Genomic DNA, 17,991 nt, shown 5'->3' on the forward strand with positions numbered 1-17,991 from the left:
ACATTATGGATTCATTCAATGTTTATAATGTCGATGGCAACAAAGTTTCAACTAGTTTACTTGAAAATAAGTTATTTTCAAGTTATGGAAAATAAGTTATTTCAGTATGGCATTACAACGTAACGACAACTTATTTTTAACCGACATAGAAACTAGTAGCTTTTTGAGTCACGCAAGTGGTTAGATGTTAGTAACAATAACTCAAATTTATGGTTGCAAACTAGTCACAAAAAAAGCTAGCATAACATAAATTGTTACTTGGGTTACCAGTAAACTATACAAAATGATACCGGAAACGTTCGATTACCAAACAAAATTATGAAATCTTCGAAAACTTAATTATTCGCGTCACAATAATCGAAAGAGAATGTGGACATAGAGAAACTATCTATCAACTATCTTGCTCATATGGCCTTTGGAAAATCAATAGAAATTTCATCTGTAATGTTATCAACTCATTACATCTAATCCAAAATGATGGCAGTTTCGTACCCATTATATTCTTTTGGACAGGTCACTCGTTCTTTACTTATCAGGTCTCTGCTAACGTCAGGGTTCCGTTCAATAACCTAATTTCACTACCCATATAGCATCAGTCACAGTACCCCATGAGCAAAGATGTCCATCTCATCTGTGTGACGAACAGCAAGTATAATTTCTCCCCTCGCACTGACAACATCGACGAGAGCTCTTCTCTTTCACACATACACACAACTGTTATAAAGAGTGTTCACGCATCATGAGAGCGCGTGTTTATTTTCTTTTACCTCTAGTACTGGATCACACCAAATTGCTCTAAAATTCGAACACAGAAGTATTCGCTCACCAGCACGCGCCAGTGGTCACTTGGATGTATTTAGGCGAGAGCGCTTGAAAGCGATCCATGCGAAGAAAATGTGGTTCACTCGCACCAGCTTTTTAACTCTCGAACCAGCTTTTTTAACTTAGAAAAAGTGCGCTTTTCTTTTTGTGTGGGTTTCGTTGATTGGATACACAGTGTAGGAATGACACTTACACAGTGGTGTGTCACTCTAGTGAAATGGCATCACTGCCCATGAGTCAGCAGACAAAATTTGACAGCTCTATTAACTTTTAACACTAACACTAACCTTAATGGCAAAAACAGTGAAGCAATGAACATTTATAACACTAACCGTAATGGCAAAAACAGTGAACAGTGAAGTCCGTTCAAAAGTGCGTACGTTCATAGAACGGCACCCTGCTGCGTCTAAAACGGATATCGTACGGCACTTTGTGGACGACGAATATGCTCGTTCCGGCATCAACAGAATTTTGCATCATTGTACAACGCTCGGAGCAATGGAAAAAAGTCCGGTTCCGGACGACCCTAAGCAACAAAGAATCTCCAGAGAAATCTGCAGAGAAAGTCTGAGGGAAAAGTGGTACCCACGAAGGAAGCAAACTTCGAGGTAAAGTTCTTCTTACACACACTCAGTTCCCCAAAAACGTTGCTGCGGTGGCTGACAATCAGCAAGAAGGGATGTCAAACCCGCCTTTCTTTCGCTCCGGAGTGCCCGAGTATGGGTAAATTTATAGTACGAAATGCCTGCCAGTAGTTGCGTCGTTCATCAAGAAACACCATACGAGCGAAGATGCGATGCTCTGGCCGGATCTGGTATCCACCCACTACTCGAAGCGATTGTTGGAGAAGATGGAGCGATATCGATGTGGTACCCAAGTCGGCGAATCAGCCAAACGTCCTTCATCTACGCATCATCGGGAATTTATGGGCAAACCTTAAGCGTAAAATCTACTCCAACAATTTGTCGCGAAAACTGAGAAATTGATAAATAAAACGAAGAAAGAACTCAACATTATGCCTACACGCTTGTTTTCGTCCGACATGACAAATATTCCGCTTAACTGCCGGAAATATATGACTGTATAGTTGAAATGACAATGGAAAACAAGCTACGGTTACTGTGGTTATATATATATATAAGTGTATACTCTTACAACAGTCCAGAAAATCCGAACATCATCATCAACAAATCCGTTTCGAGCAAGATTACTACTTACATCGTGTATAGCTAGAACAAAAAAAGTGAAGAAAGCAAGGAGCACGACGGATGCTTGATACTCAGGAAACGGGATATATCGTGGTTCGATTGAAAATGCTTTGTTTGGCATTTCTTCGTTCTTTTGCTCTAGTGATACATAATGAAAGTGTAAATCTTTTCCAGGTTGACACAGCTGATGCAAATGGTGCAGAATAGTCCACCGACGGCTTGATTGCAGCGCTACAATCGGGCCGATCTCGTGCTTAATCGGTCCGATGATCGAGCCGATTCGGGTCGACAAAATCCAGCGGGTAATAAGCGAATAATCTTCCGAGCTACCCTGTTATGTTATGACAATTTTTTCTCCTACAGATTGCGAAAGGACAAGTGAAAGAGAATCGAATAAAAAACATCAGCAATTTTTATTATTTGGATTGTCGACATTCAATTGCAAAGCAGCCGTAAAATATTTTGCTGACAGAGGAACATTTATTTCGTGCACAAACTACATTAACAGTATGTGCGTTTAAAAGCTTTGTTCGTCTCTGGTAAGGACAAATTAAATTTCATTCCACTACTCTGAAACACTACTGCTAGAGAAAAAATCTATTATTTCTAAAGAGTTACTACTATAAAGGTGAGTCACCTGATCGGATTTCTTTACAAAATTCCCAACTGCAAGTTACTAACAGGGATTTTTCAAATAGTGCTGCAAAATGAACTACGATGTGCTACTAAACCGAACGGGATTCGGACGTTTAAACGTGAACCAACAAATTCGAAGCGTATCTGAAAGCGAAGGTCAACAGTCCTATCGTCAGCAGGAAAATGAAACTCCCACCAGAAAAATTTCTGAATCCGCGCGAATAAATTTTGACTGCCATCCGGGGAGCGCTCGGGGTACACCAATACGGTCCGGTTGCACTTCAGCCGTAAATAGTGAAGAACTCAAAGGCAAGGTTGAAACCAAACTCATGAGTATGTGGAACAATGTCAAATTCGGATGGTCTGGTAAAATGAAACCCAGTTTTTCGAAAGAGCAGCCGCTCTGGTTACTGGGACGATGCTATCATCAAAAGGCTACGCCTGTGTTATCAATGGAAAACTCTATGGAATTGAGCACCAGTGTGGAAACAAATCAGTTAGTTTTCGAAAATGTACACCAGCAACAACAAGGGGGAGATATATTTGTTGAATCTCCCCCGGAAGAAACAGGAACCGATGCTGCTGAAGATAGTAGTCCTGATGCAATTGTTGAGGAAGAAGGAATTGAGGCGTTTAAGCGAGATTTTATATCTCGGGTGTGGATGACTTATCGAAAAGAATTTCAAACAATATATGAATCAAATTATACCTCCGATTGCGGCTGGGGTTGCATGATTCGATCCGGTCAGATGTTACTTGCCCAGGGCCTTATTACTCACTTCCTTGGTCGCGCGTGGCGATGGGATGCTTCGGCTGAAAATCTAAGGTTAAATTATAACACCGTAAGCTACGAAGATACCATTCATCGAAAAATTATTCGTTGGTTTGGAGACACTCCCTCGAGGACAAGTCCATTTTCTATTCACACATTAGTGGCTCTAGGTAAGGAAACAGGAAAGAAACCCGGTGATTGGTATGGACCGGGAGCAGTTGCTCATTTGCTTAAACAGGCCGTCAAACAAGCCGCTCAAGAAATTGCCGATCTCGATGGAGTCCATGTTTACGTTGCCCAGGATTGCGCTGGTAAGGTATTCATGACAAGTTTTATGAACACTAAAATAATATCAACATTTTAGTTTATATCCAGGACATTATTGATGAATGTACGATTTCCAATACTCCGAGTGTTGCGCCATGGCAGAAAAAAATACCATCAACATCTACGGCCGCTAATTATTGCTCTTCTACTGCTTCGTCTTGTATGAACCAATTCAATACAACGCCGAATATCCCTGTTGATCAATCGACCATTGAAGACCCTATTCTTTGGAAGTCGTTGATACTTTTAGTACCCCTGCGACTTGGAACAGATAAGCTGAATCCGATCTATAATGACTGCTTGAAAGCAATGCTAAGTCTCGACAATTGTATTGGAATTATTGGTGGACGACCAAAGCACTCCCTATTCTTTGTTGGTTATCAAGGTAATAACATTAATTCAATCACTTCGATTAAATATTATCTGATATTATTTTTTTTCAGAGGATAAACTAATTCACTTGGATCCACACTTTTGTCAGGATATGGTGGATGTGAACCAGGAAAACTTCGCAGTTTCGTCGTTTCATTGCAAATCTCCGAGAAAAATTAAATTAAGCAAAATGGACCCTAGCTGTTGCATTGGATTCTATTGCGAAACCAGGAAAGATTTTTTCAAGTTTGTCGACAATGTGAAACCGGTAAGTGGTCTGATCTATGAAAGAGAGAAAAAAGGTGATCACCAGTAGAATACATACTACAGCAAAAACTACCTTTTTTTATACTTCATATTACATACTACACACTGTGGTAGTTACTACATTTCCCCAGTAGGTACCTCTAGAGGTTACTACGCGTAAGTCTTTGTGGACTGCATTTTTGAGAAGGTAATACATCAGACTTTACTACATGTTATTCATACGACCCTACATAATCAGACTTACTAGTAGCAATTTCTAGAGCTATCTACCGAAAAAATGTAGTTAACATTATAGTTTGTAGTCTGTTCGAAAGTTGTGTTGTGTAGCCTCTTAAGTCAGAAAACAAATTGATTTTTAAATATACATATCTTGAGAACGCTTACTTCTAGATGAAAGGTGACTATGAGTAAATTTATAGCTCCTAAACTGCCAAGTCATATTCTGGTATTTAAATTTACTTTTTTCTATCAAGAGTTTGAATTTTGTAAATACTTGTAAATTGTCCTAGCGATTCAAAAAAAACCTGCTTCAATCCACGTAGTGGTGTAATGATGCCTATAATTTTGGTTTTATGGTTCTGTCAAAACTATTTATTACATTTCAAAAGGACGTTACTGTGATTTGAATGAAAATATATTTTAAGTATTTAAAAACTTCTCCAAATTTATATCTGCTTCGTACAGTTTTTTTTATTTAAAAGACATTTTTATTCAGGCCTATTTGCGTACAAGCTTTACGTGGCCGATTGAGCCGATTTTTTAAATAAATTTATTTTTGTATTCGATCTCGTTGTCACTCTTTTTCTAGGGCGAGAGTAGCTTCCATTTCCCTCCTGCGATGGGCACTTTGTTCGTGGCTCGTCTCATCATCCATTGACGCATCGGCTGTATTGTTGATTTCCCTCTTCTTTTCGTTTTCCTTGTTATTCGCAGTCTTGATCTCGTTGCTAGTTACTGTAGAAGCGCCTTGTTGTACATTCAGGGTTGTTACGGTCGCGCGGATTTCGCGGTTTTCGCGGATTTCGCGGTTTTCGCGGATTTCGCGATTTTCGCGGATTTGGCGCGATTTCTGCTAAGATTTTGATGCTATGGCGCGGATTTCGCGCGAATTTCAAAAAACATCATTCTACAAAATTCTTTGCAAATTTTTTAAGTTTTATGAAACACTAAAAAATTAAAGATGGGCGAACGTTTCAGCAATTGGTCGAGATTGACGAATTTTCACCATGATAAAACTAAAATTTACTAGAAGTCGGTTCTAGCCAATGTTTTCTTCAGGGGACAAAATTTCGATTTTATGCTTTTCGGTCTCGAGTGATACTAGTTGCTATTTCAACATTTTGCACTCAAGAATATTGATGTCAGATTGACGATATCGTCTCAATGATGATACATTCAATAATGCATAGAACGTAATAAATGGAATGCGATTCTTCAATAACATGGTAACAAATTTTGTGTATGATAAAAATCGCATTCTTAAAGCAAAATTTACACGACATGCTTACGAAGCGAAGTCTGACAATAAAAGAAACGAAGAAGTTCTTGGATTCCATCCGTGGTGATAAGAAAGTGTTCTAATAGTTTGTTGGTTCCACTATCCAACATTTGCAATTGTTCTTTACGTTCTGGAATTTTTCCTGAAATATGGAAGAAATTCTATGTGAACAAGGCTATAGAATCCAACTACCTTGGAACTGTTGTTTTGTGCGCTGTATCGAAGCTTGAAATTATAGTTCTGGATTTTATAACACATAGTTGCTCTGACTACATATCAGAGACTCAGCTTGGATCCATGCCAAAGCTTTCAACTTCCCCTGCTGCGTTCGACGAAATCAATCATCACATAACGATCTCCAAGTTGAGTAGACTGGGATTAAATGGATAATTTTTTAATTGGCTTCGATCATATCTAACTGGTAATGAAATAATAGTGAAAATAGGAGCCTGTATAACCTCACCATGTGCTGTTACATCTGGAGTTCCTGAAGGAAGTCACCTTAGACCGTTCATAATTTTATTGTATCTCAACGATCTAAATTTTTCGATCAAGTGTATGAAGCAATCGTTCGCCGATGGCTTTCGTATTTCATATTTCAAAATGGTTTAAATGCCACTAAATGCTCCGTCATCTCTTTTTGTAGCAAAAAGTCTGTATTCAAGTTCGACTACAATATGCCACAAACTGTTCTCGAACGCGCATCGTCTGTTAAGGACCTGGGTGTTCTGGAAACCAAGTTAAATTTTAAACAGCACATAGAGCTTACAGATGTTACAATTTGACATTCGACGTCGTGGTTTTCCTACTTTTTTCTTCGGATTCCCTATGTTAGAACTAATGTGCCGCATATCTAACAAATGTTTCAATTCATTCGACTTTCATTTATCACGTAATGTTATCAAGAAATCGTTTCTTATGTTACTGTCTCATTAGATTTAGTTACTATAGAAGCACTAGATTTAAGGAAATATATCATTTGGGTGATTTTGATCTATTGATGCAAAAGATGAGGAGGTTTTAGGCCTGCTGGAGAACCAGTTTGACAGAAACTAATTCTAGTGGGCTTTTCCCTGATCCAAATAAAAGATGAGGAGGAAAAGAAAGACATTCAGAGTAAAATCTGACAACAGAAGAAGGCGCTATTATAATTGAATCTGAAATTAAAAAGAGTGAATCATATCATCCTGATGTGGTCTACCTTAAAAATCTTCTTACCAAGAAGGAAATGTTTGCCGAGCAAAAACATGTCGAAGCAAAAAAAATATCTTCGATGAAACCTGTTTCACTTCTTTCAAAATCACAATTGTAAGCATTTTTTTTACTGTAACATTTTCCGTACATCAGAGAGTATTAATTAAGGATCAAGAGTAAACCAAGTTAACTTGTGTTGGTAATTTGTGTATAACGTACATTTTATTCAGTACGTATGTCATAGATTGATATATGCAGTGCAACAAGTTTATTAAAGTGACTTGCAGGATTGAGTTTCGAACAATCTTTTTTAACAATAATTTATTTTCAAATGAATACTAAGCCTGACATTTTGTATGAAATATCAGTTTTGAATAATTTTTCACCAACGTTTGATGGAAAATTGCTTACATTTTATGAATGTAGATTTTAATTCCCTAATAAAAAAAAGTTGGCAACACTGCTTCAAAGCATTTGTATACGCTTGCAAAAAGTCTTGCTCCTTAACTTAGGGCATCGAAAAGATTGGAGAATAAAAATGAAATCGTTTTCATGGGGTTTCTTGAAGTGACGTGCTGTATGCGGACTTATTTATTGTGTTCATATGACAAGCTTATGCAGATTTTTAAATTATATTTAAGTGAATTTTCAAGTGTATTGCGTGAAGTATCACCTGCATAAAAATAGTTGTCTAACGTTTCATTCGAATATCGCGCGTTTTAGTTTTCAAATTCGCGCGGTTTTCGCGCGTTTCAGTTTTCGACTTCGCGCGGATATCGCGCGTTTTAATTTTGAAATTTTTCGTAACAACCCTGTACATTGGTTGCAGTTGCTTGTTGGTTAGCTGGTGAAGGTGTTTTTAAAACAGGAGCACTGCATTCACTAGTTTCTGTTGTTGAGCGGTTGTTCTTGTTTTGTTTGCTTTCGCAGTTTCAGTGCAAGGTTTGCCGTAGTGTGCAGGTTGTTCACAAAACTGACATGTAACCAGTTGATTTTCATACGTAATCAGCGTTTTACACAGATGTATCCCGTCTTGATCACAAATGATGTAAGATGGAATTGCTTTACGTAGTTGCATACGTACCACTCGTACGCCATTCCGGATACCCGGGAAAAAATTCCGCCTTGTTGTGTTCCAGTATACACTGATCTGAAAGCAACATTCGGCCGAATTGAACACAGATGTCGCGACTGGGCGCAAAAAGCAAAGCAAAAGTCCTTGGCATTACATTCCTTTTGTGGAATTTGGCCTCTCTGTTTTAACAAGACTTCGCAGCCAATTCTTAGCGTAGAGGAGTCATTGCATGGCTAGTACTACGATCCTATTGACACTTAGAGTTCTTCCAGGTCGAGACTCGAACATACGACAAATGACAAATGGCTTGTAGGCCAGCGCCATTTGCACTGAACCGACAACCCAGGTTTGAACTGGGCGCAATATAAAAGTTTATTGATGGAATAAGTTTATTGATGGAAAACAGCTATTGTTGGAAAACGCATAAGCAGTTTTTTCCACTTAAAATGGGGAGAAAACTGCTTTTTCGTTTTTCAACTATAGCTAATTTCATACGATTGTAAGTAGAACCTTAAGTAATATTGTCTTACGAGTAAAGATCGATTCCTGTGTGTCATTGTACCTTAAGGCAGCAATATGAGTCCACTTAACAGTTCGGCTGAAAAGTTCGTATCGTTTAATAGAAACACACATTTTTTTTGCCAAAATTCGTTTTTATTATTCAACATAATTGCCATAAGAGGCGATACAGCGATTATAGCGATCTTCCAACTTTTCGATACCATTTTTGTAGTACGATTTGTCCTTTGCCTCAAAATAGGCCTCAGTTTCAGCGATTACCTCTTCATTGCTTCTAAATTTTTTACCAGCGAGCATTCTCTTCGAAGCCCAATTCGTTCAATTTCAGTATGGTTTTCATTGACTTGTGACACGGTGCATTGTCTTGATGAAACAAAACTTTTTTCTTCTTCAAATGAGGCCGTTTTTTTTAATTTCGTCCTTCAAACGCTCTAATAACGCTATATAATAGTCACTGTTGATGGTTTTTCCCTTTTCAAGGTAGTTGATGAAAATTATACCATGCGAATCTCAAAATATAGACGCCATAACCTTACCGGCCGATTGTTGAGTCTTTCCACGCTTTGGGTTCGGTTCATCGCGTGCAGTCCACTCAGCTGACTGTCGATTGGACTCCGGAGTGAAGTGATGGAGCCATGTTTCGTCCATTGTTATATATCGACAAAAAAAATCGGTTTTATTTCGATATAACAGCTCCAAACACTGCTCGGAATCATCAATTCGTTGTTGTTTTTGATCGATTGTGAGCTCACGCGGCACCCATTTTGCACAAAGCTTTCTCATATCCAAATATTCGTGAATAATATGTCCAACACGTTCCTTTGATATCTTTAGGGTGTCAGCTATCTCGATCAACTTCACTTTACGGTCATTGAAAATTATTTTGTGGATTTTTTTCACGTTTTCATCGGTAACAGCCTCTTTTGGACGTCCACTGCGTTCATCGTCTTCGGTGCTCATATGACCAGTACGAAATGTTGCAAACCACTTACGAATTGTTGCTTCGCCCGGTGCAGAGTCTGGATAACACTCATCAAGCCATTTTTTGGTATCGGCGGCACTTTTTTTCATCAAAAAGTAGTGTTTCATCAACACACGAAATTCCTTTTTTTCCATTTTTTTTTTTCACAATAACAAAAGTAGCTTCACTCAAAATGCAATATCTCACAAACTAATAATCAGACAGCTGTCAAATTTATACACGTATCTTTTGAAGGTTGGTACTAACTGAAAATGGTATGGATTTAATTCTAGTGGCGCCGTCTCATAGAAACGATGCGAACTTTTCAGCCGATCTGTTATGTTTTCGCTGTTATTGTTTTCAATGACGTTGTTTTGCTGATCGGTGTTGGGTGCAAATTAGTTTATACCGACGACTTGAACCTCGTGAACATCCGTTCTATCGACGACTGCACACTTCAAAGAATTGACCATGTTAATGACCTTGGTGTTTCGTTGGACGTCAAACCCACCTGTAATCTACATAGTTCATCACTAATTGCAAAAGCGACACTGCATTTTTTTTGCTAAAATCGTACATTGTTCGCTAGTTCGATCTATACTTGAAAATGCTAGCTCAGTCTGGTATAAGTTAGCTTGGAGTTTACGGAAAGGTTTGTTCGTCTTGCTCTAGGAAATCTGCATGAGTTTCAACAGTTTTGTGACCGCTGGCGTCTAATCAGTCTTGGCTTACTAGAACGGCCTGGAAAAATTCAGTAAGCTATTTTGGTTTCAAAAATAATCAACGGTGATATTGATTTTCCGAAGCTTCTATCTCTTCTTTACTTTCGTGCATCAGAACGATCGCTGCGTTCAACTGGTTTACTTCAGTCGAGATTTCACCGAACGACGTTCGGATATCGTTGAACATCTCTTCGATTTCGGCGAACCATCGCATTAATTTGCGCAGAAATAGTTATGATCTTCAATTTAATAATTAGACCGCATAATTATTATCAAGACTTTTCACTGTCGGATGAATCAATTAAAACAAAATAATTAAATAAATTACAGTACTGTTGAATCCTAACGAATTCTCGTTGAAGCTTACGGGGAACATGCTCTATCAGTCGCGACTTGTTTAAAAGTGGGGATTTCAGATGAAGAAAGATATAGGTCAATAAAAAAAAATGATACAGGATTACAAGGACTGTAGTCAAACTTCAGTTTTCAGCATTAGTTGCCAAGCAATATCTTGTAAGTTTAGTATAAGAGAGACTGTCTGTGTAAATACTTTGAAGAAGGTGAAATGGTGAAGAAGATGAATCTCCTCCTCGGATCCTACACAGTTTAGCTTGCTCCGTTTTTTTACCAGCCATCATGTACAGGGTCCGCCATGTAACTTGCAATAAAACACAAACGGTTCATCCGATTTCAAAATGTATTTTTTCATATTAAAGTACAATCCTTCCGGTTAATTGTGGAATATAATTTCATTCAAATGGCTGCCTCGGCTGGCCTTGCAGTACGCCATACGGTCGGTCCAGTTTTTTAGTACATTTTCGATTGTATACAGCTTTATTTCAGCTATGGCTGCACGAATGTTGTATTTCAAGGCTTGAATTGTCTCTGGCTTGTCCACATAACACTTATCTTTGACAGTCCCCCAAAGATAATAGTCTAACGGCGTCAAATCACAGCTCCGAGGCGGCCAAACGACATCCGAATTTCGACTGATAATTCGATCTTCGAAGACTGTGCGCAGAAGATCGATCGTAGCGTTGGCTGTGTGGCACGGAGCGCCGTCTTGTTGGAACGAAATGGTGTCCAAGTCTTCTTCTTCAAGTAATGGGAAGAACCAATCGCTAATCATGGCGCGGTAGCGCTCGCCATTGACCGTGGCGGCGGCTCCTTCCTCATTTTCGAAGAAAAATGGCCCAATGATGCCGCCAGACAAAAATCCGCACCAAACCGTCACTCTCTGAGGATGCATGGGCTTCTCCATGATAACGTGCGGGTTTTCCGTCCCCCAGATGCGACAATTTTGCTTATTAACATACCCGCCGAAATAAAAGTGTGCCTCATCCGAGAAGATGATTTTTTAGCAAAAAACGGCGTCTTCAAGCTGATTGCAAGCCCAGTTGGCACTATTTTCACGCGTTCTTCAAGCGGGTAGAAAAAGTGCAAAGGAATCGAGAGAGAGAACTGGAATTGTGGAAACCGAATAATGTGGTCGTTGAATCATCGCCAAAGTCGAGATCGGCCAGGAAACACGAGATCAGAACGCTAAAAGGTAATCGGGTTTGCCGATGGTAACTGTCCCCCACCGCTGCTAATTATATGCTGTCATCGCTAACCACCTGTAGCCGTTATCACTACGAAACCAAGACCAAGCTTGCTTTATGTTCCCAGTCTACAAGAAAGGCGATAAAAAGGATATAAACAACTATCGCGGTATTACTTCCCTCAGCGCTATATCAAAGCTGTCCGAAAAGATTATACTGACACAAATTTTCGATCACTGCAAGCAATATATCGTCGATACTTAACACGGTTTCATGCCTAACCGCTCAACAAACAAAAACTTAGTATCGTTTTTGTTGTATGTGATTGATGCGGACGTTATCTATACAGATCTTTCCTCCGCTTTCGATATAATCAACAACAACATCACGGTTGCTAAATTGGACATACTTGGATTCAGTTCGAACATTTTTCGTTGGTTACAGTCATATCTCAGGAATCGTCGTTTAGCAGTTAAACTTGATAATCATACTTCCGGAGTCCCTCGCATCATCCGGAATACCACAGGGAAGTCATCTCGGACCGTTAATATTTTTACTGTACTTCAATGATGTTAATTTTACTTTGGAAGGTCCACGCTTTTTGTTTGCTGATGTCAAAATCTATTACATCATCTGCAACCTAGAAGACGCAGCCTTTCTCCAGTAGCAATTGTTAATCTTCGCAGATTGGTTCAAAGTAAACCGTATGATTGTAAATCCCGACAAGTCCTCGGATATTACGTTCACGAGGAAAAAAATGCCATTGCATGTCGAATACTTTCTGGGTGGACCCTTGATTGGAAGATCGACTAGCGTTAAGGATCTTGGATTCCATCTCGATGAACAACTTACCGTAGCTCAGGATTCTTAATGAGAATGACTAAGCACTTTACAGACGTACACTTTTTAAAATCGCTTTACTGCTCGCTTGCTCGTTCAATTCTCGAATATTGCTCGGCAGTACGGTGCTCATAGAATTGAGGCAATACAGCGCAGATTTATTCGCGCTCTTCGCCGATTGCTGTGGATCGATCCTCATCAACTACCTAGTTATGAAAGTCGCGGGTTATTAATCGGTCTCGACACATTACGAGTGCGACGGGAATTTTCACGCGCTTTGATAATAGCAGATATATTCAACGGTAGGATCGACTCAGTCAGTCAGGCCCTGGCCCCTCCCGAAATCAAAACCATATAAGTATTTAGAAGGTCTCAGACATGTGTTACAGAAATAACAAGACAGTAAACGTAATGAAATGTAATACAATATCAGTTCCAGTGGAAAAGTTTAAAGTGTATGTTATAAACAGCCGTAAAAGGTACACCGAGAATTAGGTATATAAGCAATCTTCAGTAACATTTTTGTTTTTATTTTTGGGCCCCTCCCAAAATGAAATCCTGGGTACGGGCCTGGATCGACTGTCCCGTTTTGCTCAACGAAGTTAATATTAATGTGCGACCAAGAGCTCTCCGCAATAGTGCTTTTCTTCGACTTCCTATACGACGTACCAACCATGGCGCAATCGGTTCTATTGCTGGTTTACAGAGATCGTTCAACCGTGTTTCATCTGGGTATGATTTTAATGTGTCACGAAGCAGAATACGTACAAATTTTCTGAATATTTTTTGGAATTATCATTTGGACCAAATTGTGTCTGTTGATTGTAAACAATTGAATAAACAAATAAATGAATGTATTGAAAAGGTAGAAGTTGTTTTAGATTAGGAGAAACACACATCCGAAAATAGCCCGGCTATCACTCGCCCTGGGACTTCGAACAATAAAGTTTTTGTGTGCCGCTTCAAGACTCCCATGCCATAAGTGGGGTTTAGGCAAGTTCCTCGAACGACTGGTATTTGGGATCTAGTATTTCGTTCTGAAAGAAATTTCACCGCATTTTTCGAATATATGTACTTTTAGAATATACACTGAAGTCTTTTTTTATGCGAATTTACGTACCGCATAAAAAAAACCGCATAACTCTGAAAATTCGCATAAAAAAAACCGCATAACTCTGAAACTTCGCATAAAAAAAACCGCATAACTCTGAAACTTCGCATAAAAAGAGACCGCAGAAGAGCAAACCGCATAACTCTGAAAATTCGCATAAAAAAAAACCGCATAATTTTGAAACTTCGCATAAAAAAAACCGCATAACTCTGAAACTTCGCATGAAAAGAGACCGCAGAAGGGCAAACCGCATAACTCTGAAAATTCGCATAAAAAAAAAACCGCATAACTCTGAAACTTCGCATAAAAAAAACCGCATAACTCTGAAAATTCGCATAAAAAAAGTCGCGTAAAAAAACCGCATAAAAAAAGACCGCATAAAAAAAGACCTCAGTGTATACATATTCTCGACCTCCACGAATTTGTTGTATATATCATCAAACAAAATATTTTATGATTGTTAGAATAAAGTTCTTGCGCAGAAAAGAATGTTAACTCAAAATCTCTCAAAATCTGAAGAAAAAACTTTGTTTCCCAATTTTAGCTAATATCTAATTAGATCAATAGATTTAATTATTGTTATTTTTTAATTGCAGTTCCTTCTCCCAGCTAAGCAATCGATGAGTAGTAGTTTCACCAGCTCAACCGGTTTGCATCAATTTAACGAGATTACCTATCCAATGTTCGTGTTCTGCCGAGGTAAAAGCAGCGAACAGCAGATTGATTTGCCATCCAGGCCCATTTATCGATCTCCTCCTGTACCACCACCTCTCACTGCAAATAATGCTTCACATTCGCAGCAGTTACTCCCGCAGAACTATGATGTTGACGACGATGACGACGATGAGGACGAAGCTATTGAATTTGTGATTGTGTAGACCAATTTTAAATTTGTGTCCGGTAGGCCTCCTTTGCCAAATATCTTATTAATATGGCCCATTCTAACTTACATGAAAATAGTTTCTCGAAATTCGTGCTCGTTAGATTCTTACGTAATATTTTGTGATTCTATCATTATTCAAGGCAATAGTTTTTATAAAAAATATTGAATGAAAATATTCACAGCTCTGCTCAGTAACAAGAAAGTCCTCGTTTACTGCGTTGCGAATAGCAGATAACAGAACTAAAAATCGATCTGCAGCAGATCGGCAAACGGTAGGCGATTTGTTGCATGATCTTACCACCCCGGTTTTCATTTGTTTAGTTGCGGGTATCCTAGATTCATTCAGGTCTGATAAAAAAATGGTAGTATGTACTTATGGGAATATAGAAAAACTTACAACAGTTATAAATACAATATTCGCCCTTGCTTGCTGTAGGAGTAAATTAGAAATTTGGTGGCTGTGTATATTGCAAGAGATTTTCGTGCTTTAGGAAAACATGGGAAGTACTGAAACCTGAGGTAGTTATTTATTGATTGTATATATGGTAAAGCCACATGCTAAATTATCATTGGAACTATCAGCGATGAAAACTCCACTGTAATTATGTGTTTGTTGTAATGTTATAAAGAATCATTCAAAAAATTATTGGGAGATGAATGAAGCGTATTACTCCGAAATAATACAATATGACTCTGCAAAAGGCAACTCACAGTTTTTTTTATTTAATAAGGGAAAATGTACGCATAATTGTTTATTGTTTTATAATTTAACGAATTGAAATTACAAAGCATCCAGAAAAATCGAGGGTCAGTTCATATCCTATTGCTTCGTTTGATTATAAAATACGTTTCCGATTGTAATTGAATAGCTCTTCTTAGAAATGGCGTTTACGTATACAAACGCTTTCAAAGTATGCTCGTTCATGAAAATATATTACACTATAGCGCATGATAAATAAATGATAGTAGTGACATAAAAAATTAAAATCACAAATTAAGTTTCATTAAGTCGACACATCTTTTCGCGAACAGAACCAACTTTTTAGAATGTAAAGAGCATGCCTTTATGTCAAAATTATAAAGTAAAATATATGTACATGATTATTTATAAATCTGTAAAGGTACTAGTATCAATAAATACACATCCTCCGATTCTGCACTAGCTAATTATAAATGAAAACAATGCCTCAAAATATTTGTAAATAATAATAACATGAAGCATTCGATTTGCAAAATAATTGTTTCTCTTTTAAATGTGAAATCCATTTAACTTCTTTGAACACTTTTGATGACAATCACCCCGATTCTATAATTCGTTACGATATTTTGCACTCTGTATCTCGATAAAGTTCGAATTTTACATACAAAGCCATCACTCGAAAGAATTACAGAACGAAAATTTTTACATTCGATCGAAATATTCCGATTCGATCGAAGTACAGAATAGTGGTGAATCATCGGAAACGACCTAGATTTTTTTAAACTCGTCTGTTTCATTTATGTCTCTGAATCGTACCTTAATTTCTATGAATCTTGGGTTCCTTAATCATCTCAGCTCCACCTTTCACATTTTCTTATAAAAGGAAACCACTAGTTAGAATGAGATCTGTCATTCTGTTTAATATATAGGTCTTAATGGATAAGCTGGAAATAGGTGCAATCGCTTCGAAGTTTCGCGTTACTACACACTTAAAACCAATTCTCGAGCATGGCATAATGAAATACCGAATTAGATCGGCAACTCGATATCTTACTGATTAATCAACAATCTACATGCGCTTTTCCGAAGTTCGTTTATGTGATATTCTGATCTGATCTGATAAAGCGCAAATCCGTTGCCGAAATCAGCAAATCCGTTCACTGAAATTTCGAACAGTGTGTTTACCGGCTTCTACCGAAAATTGGTGAAACACTTGTCATCTAATATCACCTGTCGATTTTGCAAAGCACCACCATTTCTCGTGGAACTCGAAAATATAGCACCTCCTCCGCCTTTCTCTGCTCGGCCATAAGTGACAGTTAACAAATATTGAATTGTCGAGATTCTCAGTAATTATTCATTTTGCCGAGGTGAGGCTGTGCAAATCTTAGCATTTTTCGCCAAGAATCAGCAAGAAATTATGTTCAGCAGAAAAAATTAAGAATAATATTATAAGAAAAGGTGCATAATTTCATATTAGAATCTTATGCAGTATTCAGTCAGTGATGTAGTATACTCAATACGTTTTGTGATGTAATACCGTGTGATTTATCTGCAATATTTCTCGAAAACAGAAAATTATTTCTCGAAAACAGAAAATTATAACTGAAAAATTGCAATATTTCTCGAAAACCGAAAATCTGCAATATTTCTCGAAAACAGAAATTTCTCGAAAACAGAAAAAAATTGGTCTTCAGTACGTCAAAATTTTTTTTCACTCCGCTTGAGAATCACATTGATGTTGTTACAATTCTTTTTTTACTGTGTAGAGCAACCTTGCAGATATCAAAGATATCATATTAACAAGATAGAGTATATAAGATATAAGAAGATAGAGCTGGATAGCTCTCACATTTTCCGAACAAATCATTGGCAACATCCTTTTTTGCGAGCATGTCGCCACCAGGCGAGTCCGCATCGAATCTCATACATAGAAGCAGGGGAGAGAAATGTCAAATTCATGCGCGCCAAAATAGCAGGGCTGCGCACTCATACAATTGACATGATATGTTGAATGTGATGCCATGCGATGGCGTTGCTCAACTGAAGATTGATATCGCTCCAAGCTGACAGGGTCTGCAGATATGCAAACTATGGGTTTTCAGTTGGTCGCGGAGTCCTTAAAAAACTCCATTCGCCGCCGCAACACGTCTTTTCATTTTGCGGTTAACATCGTTATCGCATGTCATTGGTGTTCCAAGATATGAACTCGTCGATTACTTCGTACCGTACCCCATCAAATTCTGCCGCGGATCCAACATCACTCGAACTTACCTCCATGTAGGGTAACAGAGGTATTTTGGCCACTTCATATATTTTGGCCCACCTAACAAACTTTATGGATTTAACCGATTTTAGGTAACCCATGTTGCATCAATTTGAAGCTAATCATATTAAATTACCTATTGCGGACGGGGTTTTCAAAGATATTACAACATTTGGTGGAAATTTTTAGTAAGTGGGCCAAAATAAAATCAATCCTAAAGTGGGCCAAAATATCCTGTTACCCTATTGTTGATTTGCTCATATCCAGTTAGTTTGTT

The 17,991-nt window shown here is 38.2% G+C and overlaps 1 protein-coding gene across 1 annotated transcript; it reads left to right on the forward strand.

The window, feature by feature from the left end:
* Positions 1-2,398: 2,398 nt before the first annotated feature.
* Positions 2,399-15,961, forward strand: LOC131440410 (cysteine protease ATG4D). Its single transcript, XM_058611675.1, has 5 exons — positions 2,399-2,658; positions 2,729-3,749; positions 3,803-4,150; positions 4,209-4,405; positions 14,462-15,961. The coding sequence occupies exons 2-5, from the start codon at positions 2,738-2,740 to the stop codon at positions 14,741-14,743; spliced, it is 1,839 nt and encodes a 612-aa protein (XP_058467658.1). The 5' UTR covers positions 2,399-2,658; positions 2,729-2,737; the 3' UTR covers positions 14,744-15,961.
* The last annotated feature ends 2,030 nt before the right edge of the window (positions 15,962-17,991 follow it).

Source organism: Malaya genurostris, chromosome 1 (assembly GCF_030247185.1).
Source record: "Malaya genurostris strain Urasoe2022 chromosome 1, Malgen_1.1, whole genome shotgun sequence".
Taxonomy (NCBI): Eukaryota; Metazoa; Arthropoda; class Insecta; order Diptera; family Culicidae; genus Malaya; species Malaya genurostris.